Source organism: Pogoniulus pusillus, chromosome 6 (assembly GCF_015220805.1).
Source record: "Pogoniulus pusillus isolate bPogPus1 chromosome 6, bPogPus1.pri, whole genome shotgun sequence".
In the NCBI taxonomy this organism is placed as follows: domain Eukaryota; kingdom Metazoa; phylum Chordata; class Aves; order Piciformes; family Lybiidae; genus Pogoniulus; species Pogoniulus pusillus.
The window spans coordinates 25,718,643-25,737,354 of record NC_087269.1 but is presented as its reverse complement, the minus strand read 5'-3'; the positions used below and the strand labels follow the sequence as shown (position 1 = coordinate 25,737,354).

General features: G+C 48.7%; 1 protein-coding gene across 10 annotated transcripts in view; it reads left to right on the top strand.

The window, feature by feature from the left end:
• The window catches only part of PCDH15 (protocadherin related 15), a 1,224,756-nt gene that overhangs the window by 782,633 nt on the left and 423,411 nt on the right, over positions 1-18,712 (top strand). For 8 of the 10 annotated variants that reach the window (XM_064145003.1, XM_064145002.1, XM_064145004.1 and 5 more), the window contains 2 exons: positions 2,313-2,327; positions 3,135-3,200. In XM_064145003.1, the coding sequence (XP_064001073.1) occupies positions 2,313-2,327; positions 3,135-3,200 (81 nt within the window). The remainder of the gene's footprint in view (positions 1-2,312; positions 2,328-3,134; positions 3,201-18,712) is intronic. The other 2 variants (XM_064145009.1, XM_064145013.1) reach the window with 1 other exon arrangement.

The window sequence follows — 18,712 nt, the reverse complement described above, 5'->3', positions numbered from 1 at the left end:
TCAGACAGGCTTCACCAAAAAGCAGATCTGAGTAAATACTCCACTCTTTGATGTTTCAGAGGTCTTGCCTGTGGTGGCATGATTATGGTCTGCAACAGGCTGCAGTACCATTCCTTTGATGTCAGTGAATGTGTAGTTTTTGCTGTAAGGTGAGAAAGAGCTTTTTTACCTCAGCTTGCTCAGGTGTGGAATTGATGAGTGATTTTTTTTTCCTTTGGGATTTCTGTATTAGGTCTTTTGACCTCACACAAATAATGCAGTGATACCACACCCTCTCTTTCCTTGGCTACAGACCAGTTTCTGGACTGGAACATTTCTGGTCTACAACATCTGTCTTGTGAGAAAAGACTGAGACCTGTTTCTCTTGTAAAGGAACAGACTGAGAGGAGAGCTTAGCAATGTTTACAAATATCTGAAAGGTGTTTATCAAGGAGTCAGGCTGCTTTCAGCAGGGCGACAAGGCTGGGGAGAGGGCTGCCAAACATGGCCTGTGAGGAGCAGCTGAGGGAGCTGGGCGTGTTTAGTCTGGAGAAGAGGAGGCTGAGAGGGGACCTTATTCCTCTCTACAGCTACCTAAAAGGAGGCTGGAGCTGGTCTTTTCTCCCCAGTTATTGAGGATAGGACAAGAGAGAATGGCCTCAAGTTGCATGAGGGGAGGCTTAGGTTGGCTGTTGGGAGGAAGTTGTTTCCTGAGCGGGAGGTCAGGCACTGGAACAGGCTGCCCAGGGAGGTGGTGGAGTCACCATCCCTGGAGGTGTTTGAAAGGAGGGTGGATGTGGTGCTTGAGGCTCTGGTGTAGTGATGAAGGCTGCTGGGATGCAGGTTGGACTGGCTGATGCTGGTGGTGCTTTCCAAGCATAGCGATTGATAGTGATGAGATGTTGTGCTGAGGGGTTTGGATTAGTCAAGGACTTGTCAGTGTGAAACTAATGATTGGACTCAGGGAGACTTTCCAGTCTAAGAAATTCTGGGTCAAGGGGCAGTGGATACAAACTACAACCCAGGAAGTTCCACCTCAACATAAGGACAGTCTTCTTTACTGTAAAAGTGATGCAACCCTGAAGCAGGCTGCCCAGAGAGATTGTGGAGTCTCTGCAGACTTGCTAGATGCCTTTGGATATATTCCTGTGTAACTTGCTTTGGCAGGGGGGGGTTGGACTTGATGATATCCAGAGGTCCCTTGAATACCCTACCAGTCTATAATGCTGTGATCTCCTAGAAATAATGTGTAGCCTTCCATGTGCCCAGGACTGTGTCAGGAGAATTAGAGGAATATTGAAATGTCTTCAAAAGTATGGCCTGCAACCTCACATACAGTTCTCTGGTGTGACATGGGAAGGAAAGTTGTCTCTTACCAGGCTATTTCAGCAGTCCTGTGAGGCCCCTTGTAAATAAAAATGTGCTTCTCAAATCACTTTTTATTTCTGTGTGCTCTAACGAGGTAATGTTTTTCTTTTACTTAATGTAGCAACTCAATTTGCCCTCAAAACACAGCCACCACATATGTTACCCCTGGTTTTGTGTATCGTGGTGGATCACAAGTTAACCATGGCACAGCAATGTGCCCTTGTGGCCAAGAAGGCCAATGGGATCTTGGGGTGTATTAGGCAGAGTGTGTCCAGCAGATCAAGGGAGGTTCTCCTCCCACTCTGTTCTGCCCTGCTGAGACCCCAGCTTGAATACTGTGATCAATTTTGGGGTCCCCAGTTGAAGAGGGACAGGGATTTGCTGGAGAGGGTCCAGTGAAGGGCTACAAGGATGATGAGGGGACTGGAGGGCATGGCTTATGAGGAGAGGCTGAGGGACCTGGGGCTGTTTCGTCTGGAGAAGAGAAGACTTAGAGGGGATTTGATAAATGTTTATAAGTACCTGAGGGCTGGCCAGGAGTGGGGGACAGGCTCTGCTCACTGCTTCCTGGGATAGGACAAGGAGCAATGGGTGGAAGCTGCATCAAAAGAGGTTCTGCCTCAACACGAGAGGGAACTTCTTTGCTGTAAGGGTCACAGAGCACTGGAATAAACTCCCCAGAAAGGTTGTGGAGTCTTCTTCTCTGGATGTGTTCCTCTGTGTTCTGTATTAGATAGTATTGTCCTGCTTGGGCAGGGGGTTTGGACTCGATCTCCTTGGGTCCCTTCCAACCCCTAACATCCTATGAGCCTGTGATCGTAAGGCTACACCTCTGCATTTACTAGCTCTCCATGTACTGCTTTGTGTCTTTGAACCTCTCTTTTGAGGAAACCAATCAAATTTTGCTTGTTTTCTTTCATTATTCTGCTCTGCTTCCATTGGTGCCTCTAAACGTTTGACTCCAGACTGGCAATACGAGGGTAAGATGGCAAAAAATGTAACTCCCTGAACATGGCTCATCTGTGTTTAGTTTTCATTTCCCTTAGAGCATCCTTCCAGTTCTGTTCCTTCTCATTAATTGCAGCCTTTTGTGGCAATTAAACTCAAATGATGTTTGTTTCTGTTCCGAAGCTTTAATGATTGTTTGTACCTTTTAATCATTCCTCTGTTTATTTCTCTGGGTTTAAGTTACCATTGAATTGTCCTGAAGGAATTCTGCTTCACTGAGATGCCTGGTGGTATCTCTAGAGCAAGACACCAAGAGGTTTATTGGCATAGTTACTGACGGATTGGATGAGGCCTTGAGCAACCTGGCCTAGTGATAGGTCTCCCTGCCCACTGCAGGGGTGGTAGGAAGCAGATGATCTTTAAGGTCCCTTCCGACCCCAACCATTCTGTCGTTCTATGACCAGTAGATTGTGATGGGGTGCAGCAGCGATTTGAGGGGTGGCTGTGGTCATGATGTGGGAAGGAAGGCTCTCTCACAGAGATGGCAGAACAAACCATATTCAGTTTGAGTTTGGGGTTTTTTCTGTTTGTTTGTTTATTTTCAAGTGTTTGTTTCACATCTGGATCAGCATCTGAGATGCTTTGTCATCAGATTCTCCATTGCTTCATCAAGTTTATCTGAGTAAAGGAGAAGCAAAGAACTCAGATGTTGATCCTCTGTTGGTGTTACCATAGCTAGCAGTTGTAGCCCATGCAGACACACTATTTCAGTGAAAGCTTAAGGACCCCCAAGGTCCTTCTCCTGGAACTAGAAATAACTTCTCTTTTCTTCTTTATAGATTGCAAACTGGCCAGAACAGGTCCTCCAGCCACAATAGTTCCTATTGATGAGGAAAGCCGCAATGGTGAGTGCACCTCGCTTCTCTGCAGCCCCTTTGCTTCCCTGCCTTAGCTCATCCAGCTGTAGAGGTCAGGGAGCGAAATGTCCTTGTCCAGCTCAGCTTTGAGGACTGTAAACCTATCAACAGGGATTGTGGGCAAGAAGGTGACCAAATTCTGGGAGGTGTCATCTCTTCCCAAAAGTTATCCATCTTGTTAGTTTTGACTCCAGATAGCTCTTGTGAGTATGCATCTAGTTTCAGCAACTACTTATGTCCACTATTGACAGAAATACTAATAAACCAGTAGTTTACCTCCCAGCTTACTTTTTGCTATCTGACTTCTGCCAGTGTGATCTTACCAAGGGACAACGTTCTGATCAGCTTTTGGTTTTGATGTGATTCAGTTCAACTGAAACCTTCTTTCACTGAGGATTGGTAGAAGATTGCTGTCTCTTGGGTTTCACCTGCAGCTTTCAGAAGGTTGCTCTGAGTTTATGGACACATCTGAAATGGCAGAACCTCCTTGCAGGCAGTATGGAAACTCCAAAAGAAAACAAGTGGGGTTGTTTTTGTTCTTCTCCTGTCAAATTACACAGTTTGATCTGCAGTCTTAGTGCTTTACCCTCTTACAGTGTGGCTCTTACTCTGCATACTAACTCCTGGGTTTTATTTTGTAATTAGTACAACTTTTTAACCTCATAAGCTTGGCATAGTTGTGTGCTTGCGTGTGGTGGTGATTTATCATCTATGGCTGCTTGAAATGGTGAACGAAGTCCAAGTCAGACTGATGGAAAGTCTGCTGTTTCCTTTGGGGGAACTGTCTTCCTGTTGGAGTTTAAGGTCAAGTGGATACGGGTATGCAGATTTTTAATGGTAAGAGTAGTGGTAAGAGTTGTTGGAGTTGCTTGCTGTCAGGTGGATATGGGTATGCAGCTTGTTAATAGTAAGAGCTGTTGGAGTTGTTTGGTGACAGGTGGATATGGGTATGCAGCTTGTTAATGGTAAGAGCAGTGGTAAGAGTTGTTAGTGACACAAACTTGAACATAAGGCTGTAGCCAGGTGGGGTTGGGCTCTTCTGCCAGGCACCCAGCAACAGAACAAGGGGACACAGTCTCAAGTTGTGCCAGGGGAGGTCTAGGCTGGATGTTAGGAGGAAGTTGTTGGCAGAGAGAGTGATTGGCATTGGAATGGGCTGCCCAGAGAGGTGGTGGGGTCACCATGCCTGGAGGTGTTCAAGACAAGCCTGGATGAGGCACTTAATGCCTCTAGTTGATTGGCTAGGGCTGGGTGCTAGGTTGGGCTGCATGATCTTGGAGGTCTCTTCCAGCCCGTTTGATTCTATGTCCTGTGCTAGGTGATCCTGATTTGGCAGGGGGGTTGCACATGATGATTTTCAGAGGTCCCTTCCAACCGCTAACACTCTATGATTCTGTCCGTGTCTGTGCTAGTCTGAAGCTAGCCAGAATGTTTAGGTGAGAAGAATTAGATTACAGGCTGTGAAACATAAAACAAGGGTGATGTCTACTTCACTTATAGGCTTGCTAAGAGGTATAAGAGCAAGAATCCAAACATAGAAAAGGCACTTCTTCTGCTTGGGAGCTCTGAGGTGCATCTCTCTATAGCCTCTCTGCCATCTCTCTGCTTAATCCACTTTACTTCCTGACCCTCTGGCTGAACCTCCATTCTTCCTTGGGACTGAGGTGAGGTTGAGAGGAGTGGGAGAAGGTGGAAGGGCATTTGGGAGCCCCTCCTGGGAACTCAGGTATCTGGGAGGGGAGTTGTGTTTCTGTAGTACCTTTGACCTTGTATATTTCTGTATATATCTGTATATGCTGTAAATATCTGCTTCTATATTGAGCTAAGCTGTAAATATAAAGCTTTGTTCAACTTTCCAGAGCTGGCTGAGTCTAGTCTGGGTGATTTCCAAAGTGTGGGGGGTGGGTAATACTCAAACCATCACAGTGTTTCACCAAATGATCTACCTTAATATCATAGAATCAACCAAGTTGGAAGAGATCTCCAAGCTCATCCAGTCCAATCTGTCACCCAGCCCTGCCCAATCACCCAGACCATGGCACTAAGTGCCTCATCCAGGCTTTGCTTCAATGCCTCCAGGGACAGTGACTCCATCACCTCCCTGGGTAGGCCACTGCAATGCCAATCACTCTCTCTGGCAACAACTTCCTCCTAGTATGAAGAGGAATGTGGAGTGGTGCCTTAGTAATACTTGTGTGACAGAAACTCTGCAGTTATGATTATTTTGTTTCTGTTCTTGTGTCTCCTGTGTAAACCCCTAAGTGTTCCTCTGCTTCTGATTATGAGTTGTTTGTGGGTTTTTTTGTCTCTCCCCCTTGCCTTTCTGCTGGAATATAATACTAATGAATAGTAGGGCTGTCTCCATAAATTACATGCTCTCTTCTCTCCCTCCATAAATCCCAGTGCTCCTTGGGGATGTCTGGTATTTATGCAAACACAGGTAAGCCTGGGAATGAGCTTTTCTGGCCATAGGTATTATTTTTATCTCTTCATCTCCCCTGCTATCCTGGCAGCAATCTTTTGTCAGCCTGACTTCCTGGGGAGGCAGAGGATGTGTGATCACTCTGAAAATCCCCATCAGCAGCTCCCTGTGGTGAAGGATTAACTGGAAAATAAGGCACCAATATACAGGGAACGAGGCTGTGTGTGGCTTTATCCCCTTGCTACTGCTGCACTGATTTGTTTTCAGTTTAATTGTATGTAATGCTGGAAGAATGAGCCTGATTGGCCAGGCATATTGACAGTCTCACTGCCCATTTCCCTGCTGCACCAAACTATTTTAACTAATTTCTCAGGAGCAACTGACAGGGGGTTGAAGGAAATGTCTCTAGAGGCATAAAATCTGCAGCCTCTCTTCTGAGACCAGCTGAAGTGTCTAATACATTCCCTATGGACTCTGCATCACGGCTTTCAAGCAACCATTACTTAATAACATTTTCAGTGACTACCAGTGTGGGCTGGAATTTAACTAATGAGCCTGAAAGATTAAGGGTCCTGCTATCCATCTCCTGTGTGAAGTATGTGCTGGTTCCAGTCTGGCTTGCCTAAGGAGAAAAATTGATCTAGTCAAGTGCCATTTTTTGATGTGGAAAGTTGTTGTGGCGTATTGAGAAGAGAATTTCTAAGAGTTGTGGCTTTATAGGCTTTTCCTGATGTTCCTTTTGTGCCTCAGGAACAACAGGAGCTGTATCCGGGTATGGGACTCTCAACATGGACCTGCTGGAGTGGGTCCAGAGAAGGGCTGCAGTGATAATCAGAGGGCTAAAGCACCTCTGCTATGAAGATAGGCTGAAAAAAATTCAGCTGATTAGCCTGAAGAAGAGAAGGCTCCAGGGAGACCTTAGAGCAGCATTTCAGTATCTGAAAGGAACTTACAGTAAGGCTGGAGAGGGACTATTTTTAGAAGAGCTTGTGGTGATAGGACAAGGGACAATGATTTGAAACTAGAGCAAGATAGATTTAGGGTAGACTGAAGAAGGAAGTTCTTCACAGTGATAGTAGTGAAATACTGGAACAGGCTGCCCTGGTTGAGTCCCCATCCCTGGAGATATTCATGTATCATGAGCAGTGTGGCCAGTAGGACAAGGGAGGTTATTCTGCCCCTGTGCTCAGCACTGGTCAGGCCACACCTTGAGTGCTGTGTCCAGTTGTGGGCTCCTCAATTCAAGAGAGATGTTGAGGTGTTGGAAGGTGTCCAGGGAAGGGCAGCAATGCTGGAAAGGGGCCTGGAGCACAGACCTGTGAGGAGAGGCTGAGGGAGCTGGGGGTGTGCAGCCTGCAGAAGAGGAGGCTCAGGGCAGAGCTCATTGCTGTCTGCAGCTCCCTGAAGGGAGGCTGTAGCCAGGTGGGGTTGGGCTCTTCTGCCAGGCAGCCAGCAACAGAAGAAGGGGACACAGTCTCAAGCTGTGGCAGGGCAGGTCTAGGCTGGATGTGAGGAGGAAGTTGTTGTCAGAGAGAGTGATTGGCATTGGAGTGGTGGAGTCACCGTTCCAGGAGGTGTTGAAGCCAAGCCTGGCTGGAGCACTTAGTGCCACGATCTCAGCAGAGCACAGTAGAGGGGGAGAATCACCTCCCTCAACCTGCTGGCCACACTTCTCCTGATGCATTCAAGGCTCTGCTTGGCTTTCTGGGATGCAAGTGCACACTGCTGGCTCCTGTTGAGCTGCTCGTCCAGCAGCACCCTCAAATCCCTCTCCTCAGGGCTGGTCTCCAGCCACTCACTGCCCAGCCTGCATTTGTGCTTGGCATTGCCTCCACCCACATGCAGGACCTTGCTCTTGGTCTTGTTGACCCTGCTGAGGTTGGCTTGTGCCCACCTCTGTAGCCTGCCCAGGCCCCTCTGCATGGATCCCTGCCCTCCAGCCTCGCTGCTGCACCACACAGCTTGTTGTGGGCAGCAAACTTGCTGAGGCTGCACTCAGTGCCTCTGTCCATGGCACCCACAAAGCTGTTGAACAGGCCTGATCCCTGAGGGACTCTGCTTGTCACTGGCCTGCACTTGGCCATGGAGCCATTGGCAGCCACTCTCTGGCTAACATGATTGTAATGCCCAATGTCAGTATTCTTTAGCTGACTTTGTGTGTGCTGATGCTCTTCTGTCATCATTCATAGTGGGTCTGTGCAACATGAGCTTAGCCAATAATGCAAATCTGACCTGGATCAGCCCCAGGCACACAGTTTTATTTGGTTTATTCTGATTCTGTGTTTTTATCTAGGAAGATAGTTCTGATATCTGCCCAATTAAGTAACTTACCAAAGAATTAGCTCCCCTTTCAGAATGATTTGGACAAATTTTGACAAGAAGACTGCGTTTGGATTGGTTTGTGTCTGCCATGTGGCTGCACAATGCTAGGGCTTCTGCTAAGGGCTGAATCACAGCATCGTAGAATGTCAGGGGCTGGAAGGGACCTCCAAAGCTCATCCAGTCCAACTCTTCTGCCAGAGCAGGATCACCTAGACCAGATTACACAGGAATGCATCCAGGCAGGCTTTGAATATATCCAGAGAGACTCCATAACCCCCCTGGGCAGCCTGTTCCAGGGTTCTGTCACCCTCACAGGGAAAAAATTCCTCCTCATGTTTAAACGAAACTTTCTGTGCCTCAGCTTCCACCTATTGCCCCTTGCCCTATCACTGGGCATCACCCAGCAGAGCCTGGCTCAGCCTCCTGGCACTCACCTTCACCTATTTACAAACATTGATGAGGTCACCTCTCAGTCTTCTCTTCTCCTACAGCACAGCCCCAGCTCCCTCAGGCTCTCCTTGTAACAGAGATGTTCCATTCCCTTCATCATCTTTCTGGCTCTGTGCTGGACTCCCTCAAGCAGTTCTGTGTCCCTTTTGAACTGAAGACTGAATTTGCCATGCTGTGGAGCTCTGTCTTCCCACACCCAACCGATTTGGGAGCCCAGATGCTTCTGCAGGTCACACAGATGAACAACTGTTCAAGCCTGAGTCTGGGTGTAGCTCTGAAGAAAAAGAAGCCCACAGTTTAGGGCTCACATCCCTGACAGGCTGTGTCTTGCTCTACTTCTGGGTCATTCCTGCACTGTTTAAGGGTGTGTTGGTTTGGCTCAGAGAAATGAGGTAGTTGATAACAGAGGTACAGTCCAGGAAAATTTCAGCAGTGGCATCAGGAAGTGATTTACTTTCCACTGCCGTGCTCCTTGGCTTTGAGGAGGGAAGCCTGCAGTGAGGTGCAAGAAAATAAAGAGAGACCTAACTGGAGCTGATGTTTTCTTTTCCTTCTCGCAGAACTTTTCTCCACACTTGAGGATTGTTTGAATGCTCTGCTCCAAGCACTGTCCTCAAATTTCTCCATAATGGAGGAAAATTGGCTGGCACACCACTGCTTCACAGTGTACTTTTAGAGCTATTCCTCTTCTCCTGTCATGACTTGCATGCTTGGTTGCCAGAGAGAGAACTTTTCATTCTTTCATATTCAGAGATAGAGCTGATTAAGGCTAAGGCTTACTCAGTCTTAATCAGCTGTCCCAGGAATTATTATGAAAGGCAATAACAGGAATATTGTCAGAGCATAACCAAGGTCTGTTTCAGAAAGGGGAAACTGTCTGGAAGAGAAGAGCTGCTGTTCTTAGAATCATAGAATTGCAGTATCATAGAATTGTTTCAGATGGAAAAGAACTCTGTGATTATTCTTCCCCTGTACTCAGTGGGGGTGTGCAGAAGAGGAGGCTCAAGGCAGAGCTCATTGCTGTCAGCAGCTCTCTGAAGGGAGGCTGTAGCCAGGTGGGGTTGGGCTCTTCTGCCAGGCAATCAGCTACAGAAGAAGGAGACACAGTCTCAAGTTATGCCAGGGGAGGTCTGTCTGGATGTGAGGAGGAAGTTGTTGTCAGAGAGAGTGATTGGCATTGGAATAGGCTGCCCAGGGAGGTGGTGGAGTCGCCATGCCTAGAGGTGTGGAAGCCAAGGCTGGCTGGGGCACTTAGTGCCATGGTCTGGTTGATTGGACAGGGTTGGGATGATAGGTTGGTCTGGGTAATCTTGAAGGTCTCTTCCAAACTGGTTGAATCTATGATTCTAAATGTGTAGGAACTGAAGCAGCTGTAAAATGGCTGAGCTGCTTGTTCCTTTTATAACCATGAGCACGGACACCAGCAGTGGACACTAAGGTATCTATGGGACAGCACTGTGCCCTTGTGGCCTAGAAGGCCCATGATATATTGGGTTGTATTAGTAGAGCTATGTCCAGTAGGTCTAAGGAGTAGAATCATAGAATCAACCAGGTTGGAAGAGACCTCCAAGATCATCGAGTCCAACCTATCACCCAGCCCTAGCCAGTCAACTAGACCATGGCACTGAGTGCCTCATCCAGTCTTTTCTTGAAGACCCCCAGGGACGGTGCCTCCACCACCTCCCTGGGCAGCCCATTCCAATGGGAAATCACTCCTCTGCTCTGCCCTTGTGAGACCACACCTGGAATACTGCAGCAAATTTTGGGCTCCCCAGTTCAAGTAAGACAGGGAGCTATGGGAGGGAGTCCAATGAAGAGCTATTAAGAAAGACTGAGACACCTGGGGCTGTTCAGTCTGGAGAAGAGAAGGTTGAGAGAGGATCTGATCACCATCTATAAATATCTGAGGGGTACCAAGAAGAAGGGGCCAGGCTCTTTTCAGTGACACATGGTAACAGGACAGGGAATAATGGCTATCAGCCAGAACCTAAGAAGTTCCACCTCAGCACCTCCAGATCCCTCTCTTCCTGGCTGCTCTCAGCCACTCTGTCCACAGCCTGTAGTGCTGCTTGGGGTTGTTGTGGCCAAAGTGTAGAACCCTGCCCTTGGCCTTGTTCAGTCTCATCCCATTGCCCTCTGTCCACCCATCCAGCCTGGCCAGGGCCCTCTGCAGGGCTAACAGCTCCACAGCTGCTCCTAGCTTGGTGTCATCTGCAAACTTACTGATGCTGGACTTAATGTCCTAGTCTGGATCATCACTAAAGATATTGAACAGGACTGTGCCCAGCACTGATCCCTTCGACACACCTCTGGTGCCAGCTGCCTGCTGGATGTGACATCATTCACCACCACTCTCTGGGCCCAGCCCTCCAGCCAGTTCTTGACCCATATCAGCAGTAATTCCCCATATGCAATCATTCAGCTGCAAGCTATTGAGTGTTTTTCACTCATTAGTGACAAACTGTAGCAGTAATTAGGAGATCAGGCAAGACCTCAGGTGGATGTAGACATTTAAAATGACAAAAATTGGGAACTGAGCTTGGTTTTGTGGCAGGTGTCATTTGTGTGAAGAGTGATTTTGGTCTGTGATGCTGAGGCCTTTTCAAAATGTATTTGAGATTTACCTTTTTTAGGTTGTTTTGGGGTTTTTTTTTGGTGGTGGAAAGGCTCCTCAGTGTGATTGAAAATTTCCACAACAGCTCTTTGACAGCTTGAGCACTTATTCAAAGCAGCACACTTGGCCCATTCATATTCCCAAGCTGTCAGTTTACCTTTGCCAATCAAGAACTGTGGGTTTCCACTGCTTATTGCTTTCATCTCATTTTGAAACCCTGAATGTCATTTTACCAGCAATATTCCTTGCCTGCCTTCTCATTTATAGTCTTAGAATGGTTTAGGTAGGAAGGGACCTCAAAGCTCATCCAGTTCTAACCCCCTGCCATAGCCAGAGACACCTCCCACTAGAACAGGTCATAGAATAAACCAGGTTGGAAGAGAGGTCTTCAGATCATCCAGTCCAGCCTAGCACATGGCACTAAGTGTCCCAACCAGGCTTTGCCTGAACACTTCCAAGGACAGCAACTCCACCACCTCCCTGGGCAGCCCATTCCAATGCCAATCACTCTCTCTGCCAACAACTTCCTAACAACATCCAGCCTAGACCTCCCCTGGCACAACTTGAGGCTGTGTCCCCTTCTTCTGTTGATGCTTGCTTGGCAGAAGAACCCAACCCCACCTGGCTATGGCCTCCTTTCAGGCAGTTGTAGACAGCAATGAGGTCTGCCCTGAGCCTCCTCTTCTGCAGGCCAAACACCCCCAGCTCCCTCAGCCTCTCCTCACAGGGCTTGGCCTTGAACACCTCCTGAGAGGGAGCATCCACAACCTCCCTGGGCAACCTGTGCCAGTGTCTCACTGCCCTCACTGTAAGGAACCCTTTCCTAACATCCAATTTGAATCTTCCCTCTCCCTCCTGTTTAAACCCATTACTCCTCATCTTGTCCTTACAAGACCTTGTCAGTAGTCCCTCCCCAGCCTTCCTGTAGCCACTTTCAGATACTGGAAGGCCATTCCAAAGTCACTTTGAAGCCTTGCCTTCTGCAGACTGCAGAGCCCCAATTCTTGTAGCTTGTCATCATAGCAGAGCTGCTGCAGCCCTCTGAGCATCCTGGTGGCCTCCTTTGGACTGGCTCCAACACTTCCATGTCCTTCTTGTTTTAGGGGCTCCAGAAGTGCACACAGAACTCCAGCTAGGGTCTGAGGAGAGCAGAGCAAAGGGGCAGAGTCTCATCCCTCGCCCTGCTGGCCACACTGCTCTTGCTGCAGCCCAGCACAGGGTTGCTGTCTGGGCTGCACTCACACTGCAGGCTCATAGAATCATAGAATCAACCAGGTTGGAAGAGACCTCCAAGATCATCCAGTCCAACCTAGCACCCAGCCCCAACCAATCAACCAGACCGTGGCACTAAGTGCCTCATGCAGTCTTTTCTTAAGACCCCCAGGGACGGTGCCTCCACCACCTCCCTGGGCAGCCCATTCCAATGGGAAATCACTCTCTCTGTGAAGAACTTCTTCCTAATATCCAGCCTATACCTACCCTGGCACAACTTGAGACTGTGTCCCCTTGTTCTGTTGCTGGTTGCCTATGTTGAGCTTTTCATCAGCCCAGACCCCCAGGGCGTTTTCCTCAGGGCTGCTCTCAGCCATTCCCCTCCCAGCCTGGAGCTGTGCTTGGGATTGTGCCCACCCAGGTGCAGGACCTTACACTTGGCCTTGCCTTTCATGAGGTTGGCCTGGGCACACCTCTGCAGCCTGTCCAGGTCCCTCTGGATTGTTCTCTACCCTCTAGCAAGGTGACTGTGCCACACAACTTGGTGATGTCTGCAAACTTGCTGTGGCTGCACTAGATTCCTCTGTCCATATCACTGATAAAGATGTTCAACAGCACTGAAAGCTGTGGAGAGACTTTTTACAGGGACTTGTTGTGATAGGACAATGGGGAATGGCTTTAAGCTGGAAGAGTGGAGATTTAGACTGCAGAGTAGGAAGAAATTCTTGACAGTGAGGGTGGTGAGACACTGGAACAGGTTGCCCAGGGAAGTGTTCAAGGCCAAGTTGGATGGGACTGGAGCACCTGGTCTAGTGGAAGGTGCCCCAGCCCTTGCAGGGGATTTGGAACAAGATGATCTTTAAGGTCCCTTCCAATCCAAACCATTCTAGGATTCTGTTTCATGTTTTGAGCCTGGTTAAAATATTTTTTCCTCCAGGGAGTGCGAGGTGACTGTAATGATCACTCCTCTAGAAGCAACTGCCAGAACTGATATGTTGTGCCTGATATTGCTTCGTTTTTTGAGGTAGTGTTTCTTAACTAACAAGAGTTGAACAGTGAGCTTCCTTTTTAGTCTTTCTTTTTTTTTTTTCTTTGTTCCTTGCAATCCAAGAGGGGTGAATTTTGCAGGAAACTCATTGTGAGATCTTTGTTCACAGCTCAAAACATAAGCAGGCTTCCTTACCATGATGGGGTTTTGAGGAAGGAAACCTAATTTTCACTCACAACTTGGCAGTCTGCATCTGTCACTTTAGTTTGCCATGGCTAAAAAGGTGCTGGGAACACTTTGGCCACAACAATCCCAAGCAGCACTACAGGCTGGGGACAGAGTGGCTGAGAGCAGCCAGGCAGAGAGGGACCTGGGGATGCTGGTAGAGAGGAGCTGAAGAGGAGGCAGCAGTGTGCCCAGGTGGGCAGCAGAGCCAATGGCATCCTGGGCTGGCTCAGGAGCAGTGTGGCCAGCAGAACAAGGGAGGTTCTTCTGCCCCTGTGCTCAGCACTGCTCAGGCCACCCCTTGAGTGCTGTGTCCAGTTGTGGGCTTCTGAATTGAAGAGAGATGTTGAGGTGCTGGAAGGTGTTGAGGGAAGGGCAGCAAGGCTGGGGAGGGTCCTGGAGCACAGTCCTGTGAGGAGAGGCTGAGGGAGCTGGGGGTGTTTGGCCTGCATGTGAGGAGGCTCAGGGCAGAGCTCATTGCTGTCTGCAGCTCCCTGAAGGGAGGCTGTAGCCAGGTGGGGTTGGGCTCTTCTGCCAGGCACCCAGCAACAGAAGAAGGGGACACAGTCTCAAGTTGTGCCAGGAGAGGTCTAGGCTGGATGTGAGGAGGAAGTTGTTGTCAGAGAGAGTGATTGGCATTGGAATGGGCTGCCCAGGGAGGTGGTGGAGTGGCTGTGCCTGGAGGTGTTGAAGCCAAGCCTGGCTGGGGCACTTAGTGCCATGGTCTGGTTTACTGGACAGGTCTGGGTGCTAGGTTGGACTGGATGGTCTTGGAGGTCTCTTCCAACCTGTTTGATTCTATGTTTCTATGATCTGTGGGTCACCTCAGTAAGTTAGGTGTTGTTAATAGTTTCAGATGTTGCACTAGTTCTCTGCCTTTTCATCAAGTGACAGTGCTTTTATTACCATGACTTAAAATTCATGCTTGCCAAGCCCTCCTTTGGTAGACATTATCTGTGGTGGAAGAATGATTTTCATCTGACACACTGTTGACCTGGAGGAATATCTCTTCTGTGGAGCACAGAATCATATATTCAATCAGGTTGGAAGAGGCCTCCAAGATCATGCTAGTGTCATGATAATGGAGACCTATGGAGCGAAGTTGGAGATGGGTAGGTTCTGACTGGATGTGAGTAGGAAGTTGTTGAGCATGAGAGTGGTGAGAAGCTGGAATGAGTGGCCCAGGGAGGTGGTTGAGGCCCCATGGCTGGAGGTGTTTCAGGCCAGGCTGGCTGAGGCTGTGTGCAGCCTGCTCTAGGGTAGGGTGTCCCTGGCCATGGCAGGGAAGTTGGAACTGGCTGCTCCTTGTGGTCCCTTCCAACCCTACTGATTCTGTGCTTCTATTGTTTCATTGCTCCTCAGCAATCACTCACTGTGGTTGGATGTTCTCTACTGCCTGTTCCTACAAGCAGCTCTCTTACTCTGATATGGGAATTAGTGACATTTTTGTAAATGCCAAGGCAAACAAGTGTCAGAGCCAGGAGTAGATTTAAGCATCTGGTAGCAAAGAAGGGGAAGAAAAATATTTGTGCTGACTTCTTAAAACCAAACCAAACCCAAGAAGAGAAATATTTGTGCTGAGTTCTTAAAACCAAACCAAAGCCAAGAACCCCAAAGCAAAACACACAATCTCTCCCCCCAACCCCAAAACCAACCAACCAAAAAGAGCCCACACAAACAACACATAACAACAACAAAACCCTCTATCAAACAGATTCCAAAGCAAGAATGGCAAGTACCTAGGTGTGAGTGAGGCTGGTCAAGCCACAAACCTGGCCCTGTTCTGAATGTCTCAGCTGGCCCTGCCCCAGGCAGTGTGACTTCAGTCAATGTCATCAATGCCTCACAGTACTGGGAGTTCAGGTGTCCTCTTCTGCCATTAGCAAAGGTCTGGCAGGGCTGCTGGAGCTAGTGGGTAGTGGTTATTTATGCATGATTGGTGTCAGGCAGGATGTTAGGAGGAAGTTCTTCCCAGAGAGTGATTGGCATTGGAATGGGCTGCCCAGGGAGGTGGTGGAGCTGCCATCCCTAGAGGTGTTCAAGAAAGCCTGGATGAGGCACTTAATGCCATGGTCTGGTTGATTGGACAGGGCTGGGTGCTAGGTTGGACTGGATGAGCTTGGAGGTCTCTTCCAACCTGCTTGATTCTATGATTCCTGCTTAGAATAAGTTATACCTTCTTCATTAGGCCCTTCTGAGGCATCAGGCAAATGCTATTGTCCCTAAATCCCTGGCTGTGATGGTTCCTGTGTTCTTAACCTCTACCTCATTCAAGAATCATCTGTTCTTAGCCACTTGGGCTCTGATGAGTTGGACCTCCTCAGCAGCTTGCACTGCATTCTCCTCCTGGTTCTCTCAGTCCTGTCTATGGTCATAGAGTCGTAGAACGGTCTGGGTTGGAAGGGTCCTCCAGAGCTCATCTAATCCAACCCTCTCTGCAGTAAGCAGGGGCATCCTCAACTAGATCAAGTTGTCTAGAGCCTCACCTCGAGTATCTTCAGGGATAGGAACTCAACCAGCTCCCTGAGTAGCCTGTTCCACTAATAGCATGTTGCTCATTGGAATTGCAAGATTGGAAGTGTAAAGCATCAGTGGATTTTTCTCTTTTCCGTCCACATGAACCAAGATTAAACTTGGATTTGTCAAAAGCTGCAGGTTTTGTGTCATCTCTTTTTGCTAATACTGGCAAGAAACATTTTCAGTGTGTGGGAAGCATTCAATGCATTGAGTCAGACCAGGCTGCCCAGGGAGGTAGGTGGTGGAGTCTCCATGGCTGGAGGTGTTCAGGAAGCTGTAGATGTGGTGCTTTAGGATATGGTTGTGTGTTCATGGCGGTTGGGTTCCAGTTGAACTCAAGGGTCTTCGAGGTCTTTTCCAACCTTAATGATTCTGTGATTCTGTGTGCTCAAATTCTCCTGGTGGCTTGGGACATAGTGAAGAGAGATGATGACCTTGAGAGGAAGATCTGTTCTAAAGGCAGAGGTTTGCTTTTCAGTGAGGCTTTACATCATGTCTGCCAGAGATGTTCCAATTGACACTGTCTCCCATGGCATTTTAGTGAGCAAGCTGAGGAAGAGTGTGATGGAAGAGCAGGCAGTGAGGAGGGTTAGGAACTGGTTACAAGATAGAGTTAAGAGGGTAGTGATCGATGATGCCAGGTCCAGCTGGAGAGCTGTAACCAGTGGTGTGCCCCAGGGATCAGTGCTGGGGCCAGTCCTGTTCAACATCTTCATCAATGACATTGATGAGGGCACAGCCAGACAGAGTCTGCTCAGCAAGTTTGCTGACAACACCAAACTGGGAGGCTTGGCTGAGACAGCTGCCGGCTGTGTGGGCATCCAGAGAGACCTGGACAGACAGAGCTGGGCACAGAGGAATCAGATGAGGTTCAACAAGGACAAGTGCAGAGTCCTACACCTGGGGAGGAAGAATAAACTGCACCAGTACAGGCTGGGAGGTGACTGCTGGGAAGCAGCCCTGTGGAGAGGGACCTGGGGGTCCTGTGGCTCACAAGTTACCCATGGCACAGCAATGTGCCCTTGTGGCCAAGAAGGCCAATGGGATCCTGGGGTGTATCAGGAAGACTGTGTCCAGCAGATCAAGGGAGGTTCTCCTCACCCTCTGTTCTGCCCTGCTGAGACCTCATCTTGAATACTGTGTTCAGTTTTGGGCTCCCCAGTTGAAGAGGGACAGGGATCTGCTGGAGAAGGTCCAACGGAGGGCTATGAAGATGATGAGGGGACTGGAGGGCATGGCTTATGGGGAGAGGCTGAGGGACCTGGGGCTGCTTAGTCTGGAGAAGAGAAGACTTAGAGGGGATTTGATAAATGTTTATAAGTATCTGAGGGCTGGCAGGAGAGGGGGGGACAGGCTCTGCTCACTGCTCCCTGAAATAGGACAAGGAGCAATGGGTGGAAGCTGCAGCAGAAGAGGTTTCACCTCAACACAAAGGGGAACTTCTTTACTGTAAGGGTCACAGAGCACTGGAATAAACTCCCCTGAGAGGTTGTGGAGTCTCCTTCTCTGGAGCCTTTCAAGGCCTGTCTGGATGTGTTCCTCTGTGATCTGTGCTAGATTGTGTGGTCCTTCTTTTGCAGTGGGGTTGAACTCGATGATCTCCTTGGGTCCCTTCCAACCCCTAACATCCTGTGAGCCTGTGAACCCCTTTTATCCTTCCAGATTTCCAAAGTCATGTTAATCAAGTCAAATGCTCTTCTCCATGGCTCTCAGACTCTTCTTCATCCCTTCACTACACTTTCTTACAGTATAATTCAACATTTTATCCTACTGCTGAGAAAAAAGCAGCCTGACTAAAATGAATCATCAAATCTCCAACTTCTGGACTGGGAGTTGCCTTTAAATTATGCCATTAGCAAGTCCTTGGTGGCAATTACCTTACTTTGATAAGGCCTTCCCCATCGAGCTGTTTCAAGGACCAGTTGTCAACTCTATGGGCTGAATGGGCAAGAACAAACCGAGGAGGGGTCAATATCTAACATTTGGTACATCAACCCTATGGGCAGTTGTCTGTTTGGATATAAAGTTGCATTAGGCTGATTAAAAATACCACTCAGAAGTGTTTAGCTGGCAGGAATCACAACTGGTCACCAGCTCTGTAGGTTTTCTGAGAAGTGTCTTGATTTATGGAGCCAAAATGTTTGCAGGTCTGAACAGATAATTGATGATGTGAACAATCTATCTAAAGGGGGCCAGACTCTTTTCAGTGGGGCCCAGTCACAAGACAGGGGGAAATGGGAGCACATTGGGACACAGGAGGTTCCCTCTGAACATGAGGAGAAAACTTCTGTTGTGAAAGTGCTGTAGCCCTGGAGCAGGCTGTCCAGAGAAATTGTGGAAACCCCTTTTCTGGAGACTATCAAGACCAGACTGGATGTGAGGAGGAAGTTCTTCACCATGGAATCACAGAATCAAACAGGTTGGATTAGACCTCTAAGCTCATCCAGTCCAGTCTAGCACCCAGATCTCTCCAATCAACCAGACCATGGCACTAAGTGCCCCAGCCAGGCTTGGCTTCAACACCGCCAGGGACACTGACTCCAGCACCTCCCTGGGCAGCCCATTCCAATGCCAATCACTCTCTCTGACAACAACTTCCTCCTCACATCCAGCCTAGACCTGCCCTGCCACAGCTTGAGATTGTGTCCCCTTCTTCTGTTGCTGGGTGCCTGGCAGCAGAGCCCAACCCCACCTGGCTACAGCCTCCCTTCAGGGAGATGCAGACAGCAATGAGGTCAGCCCTGAGCCTC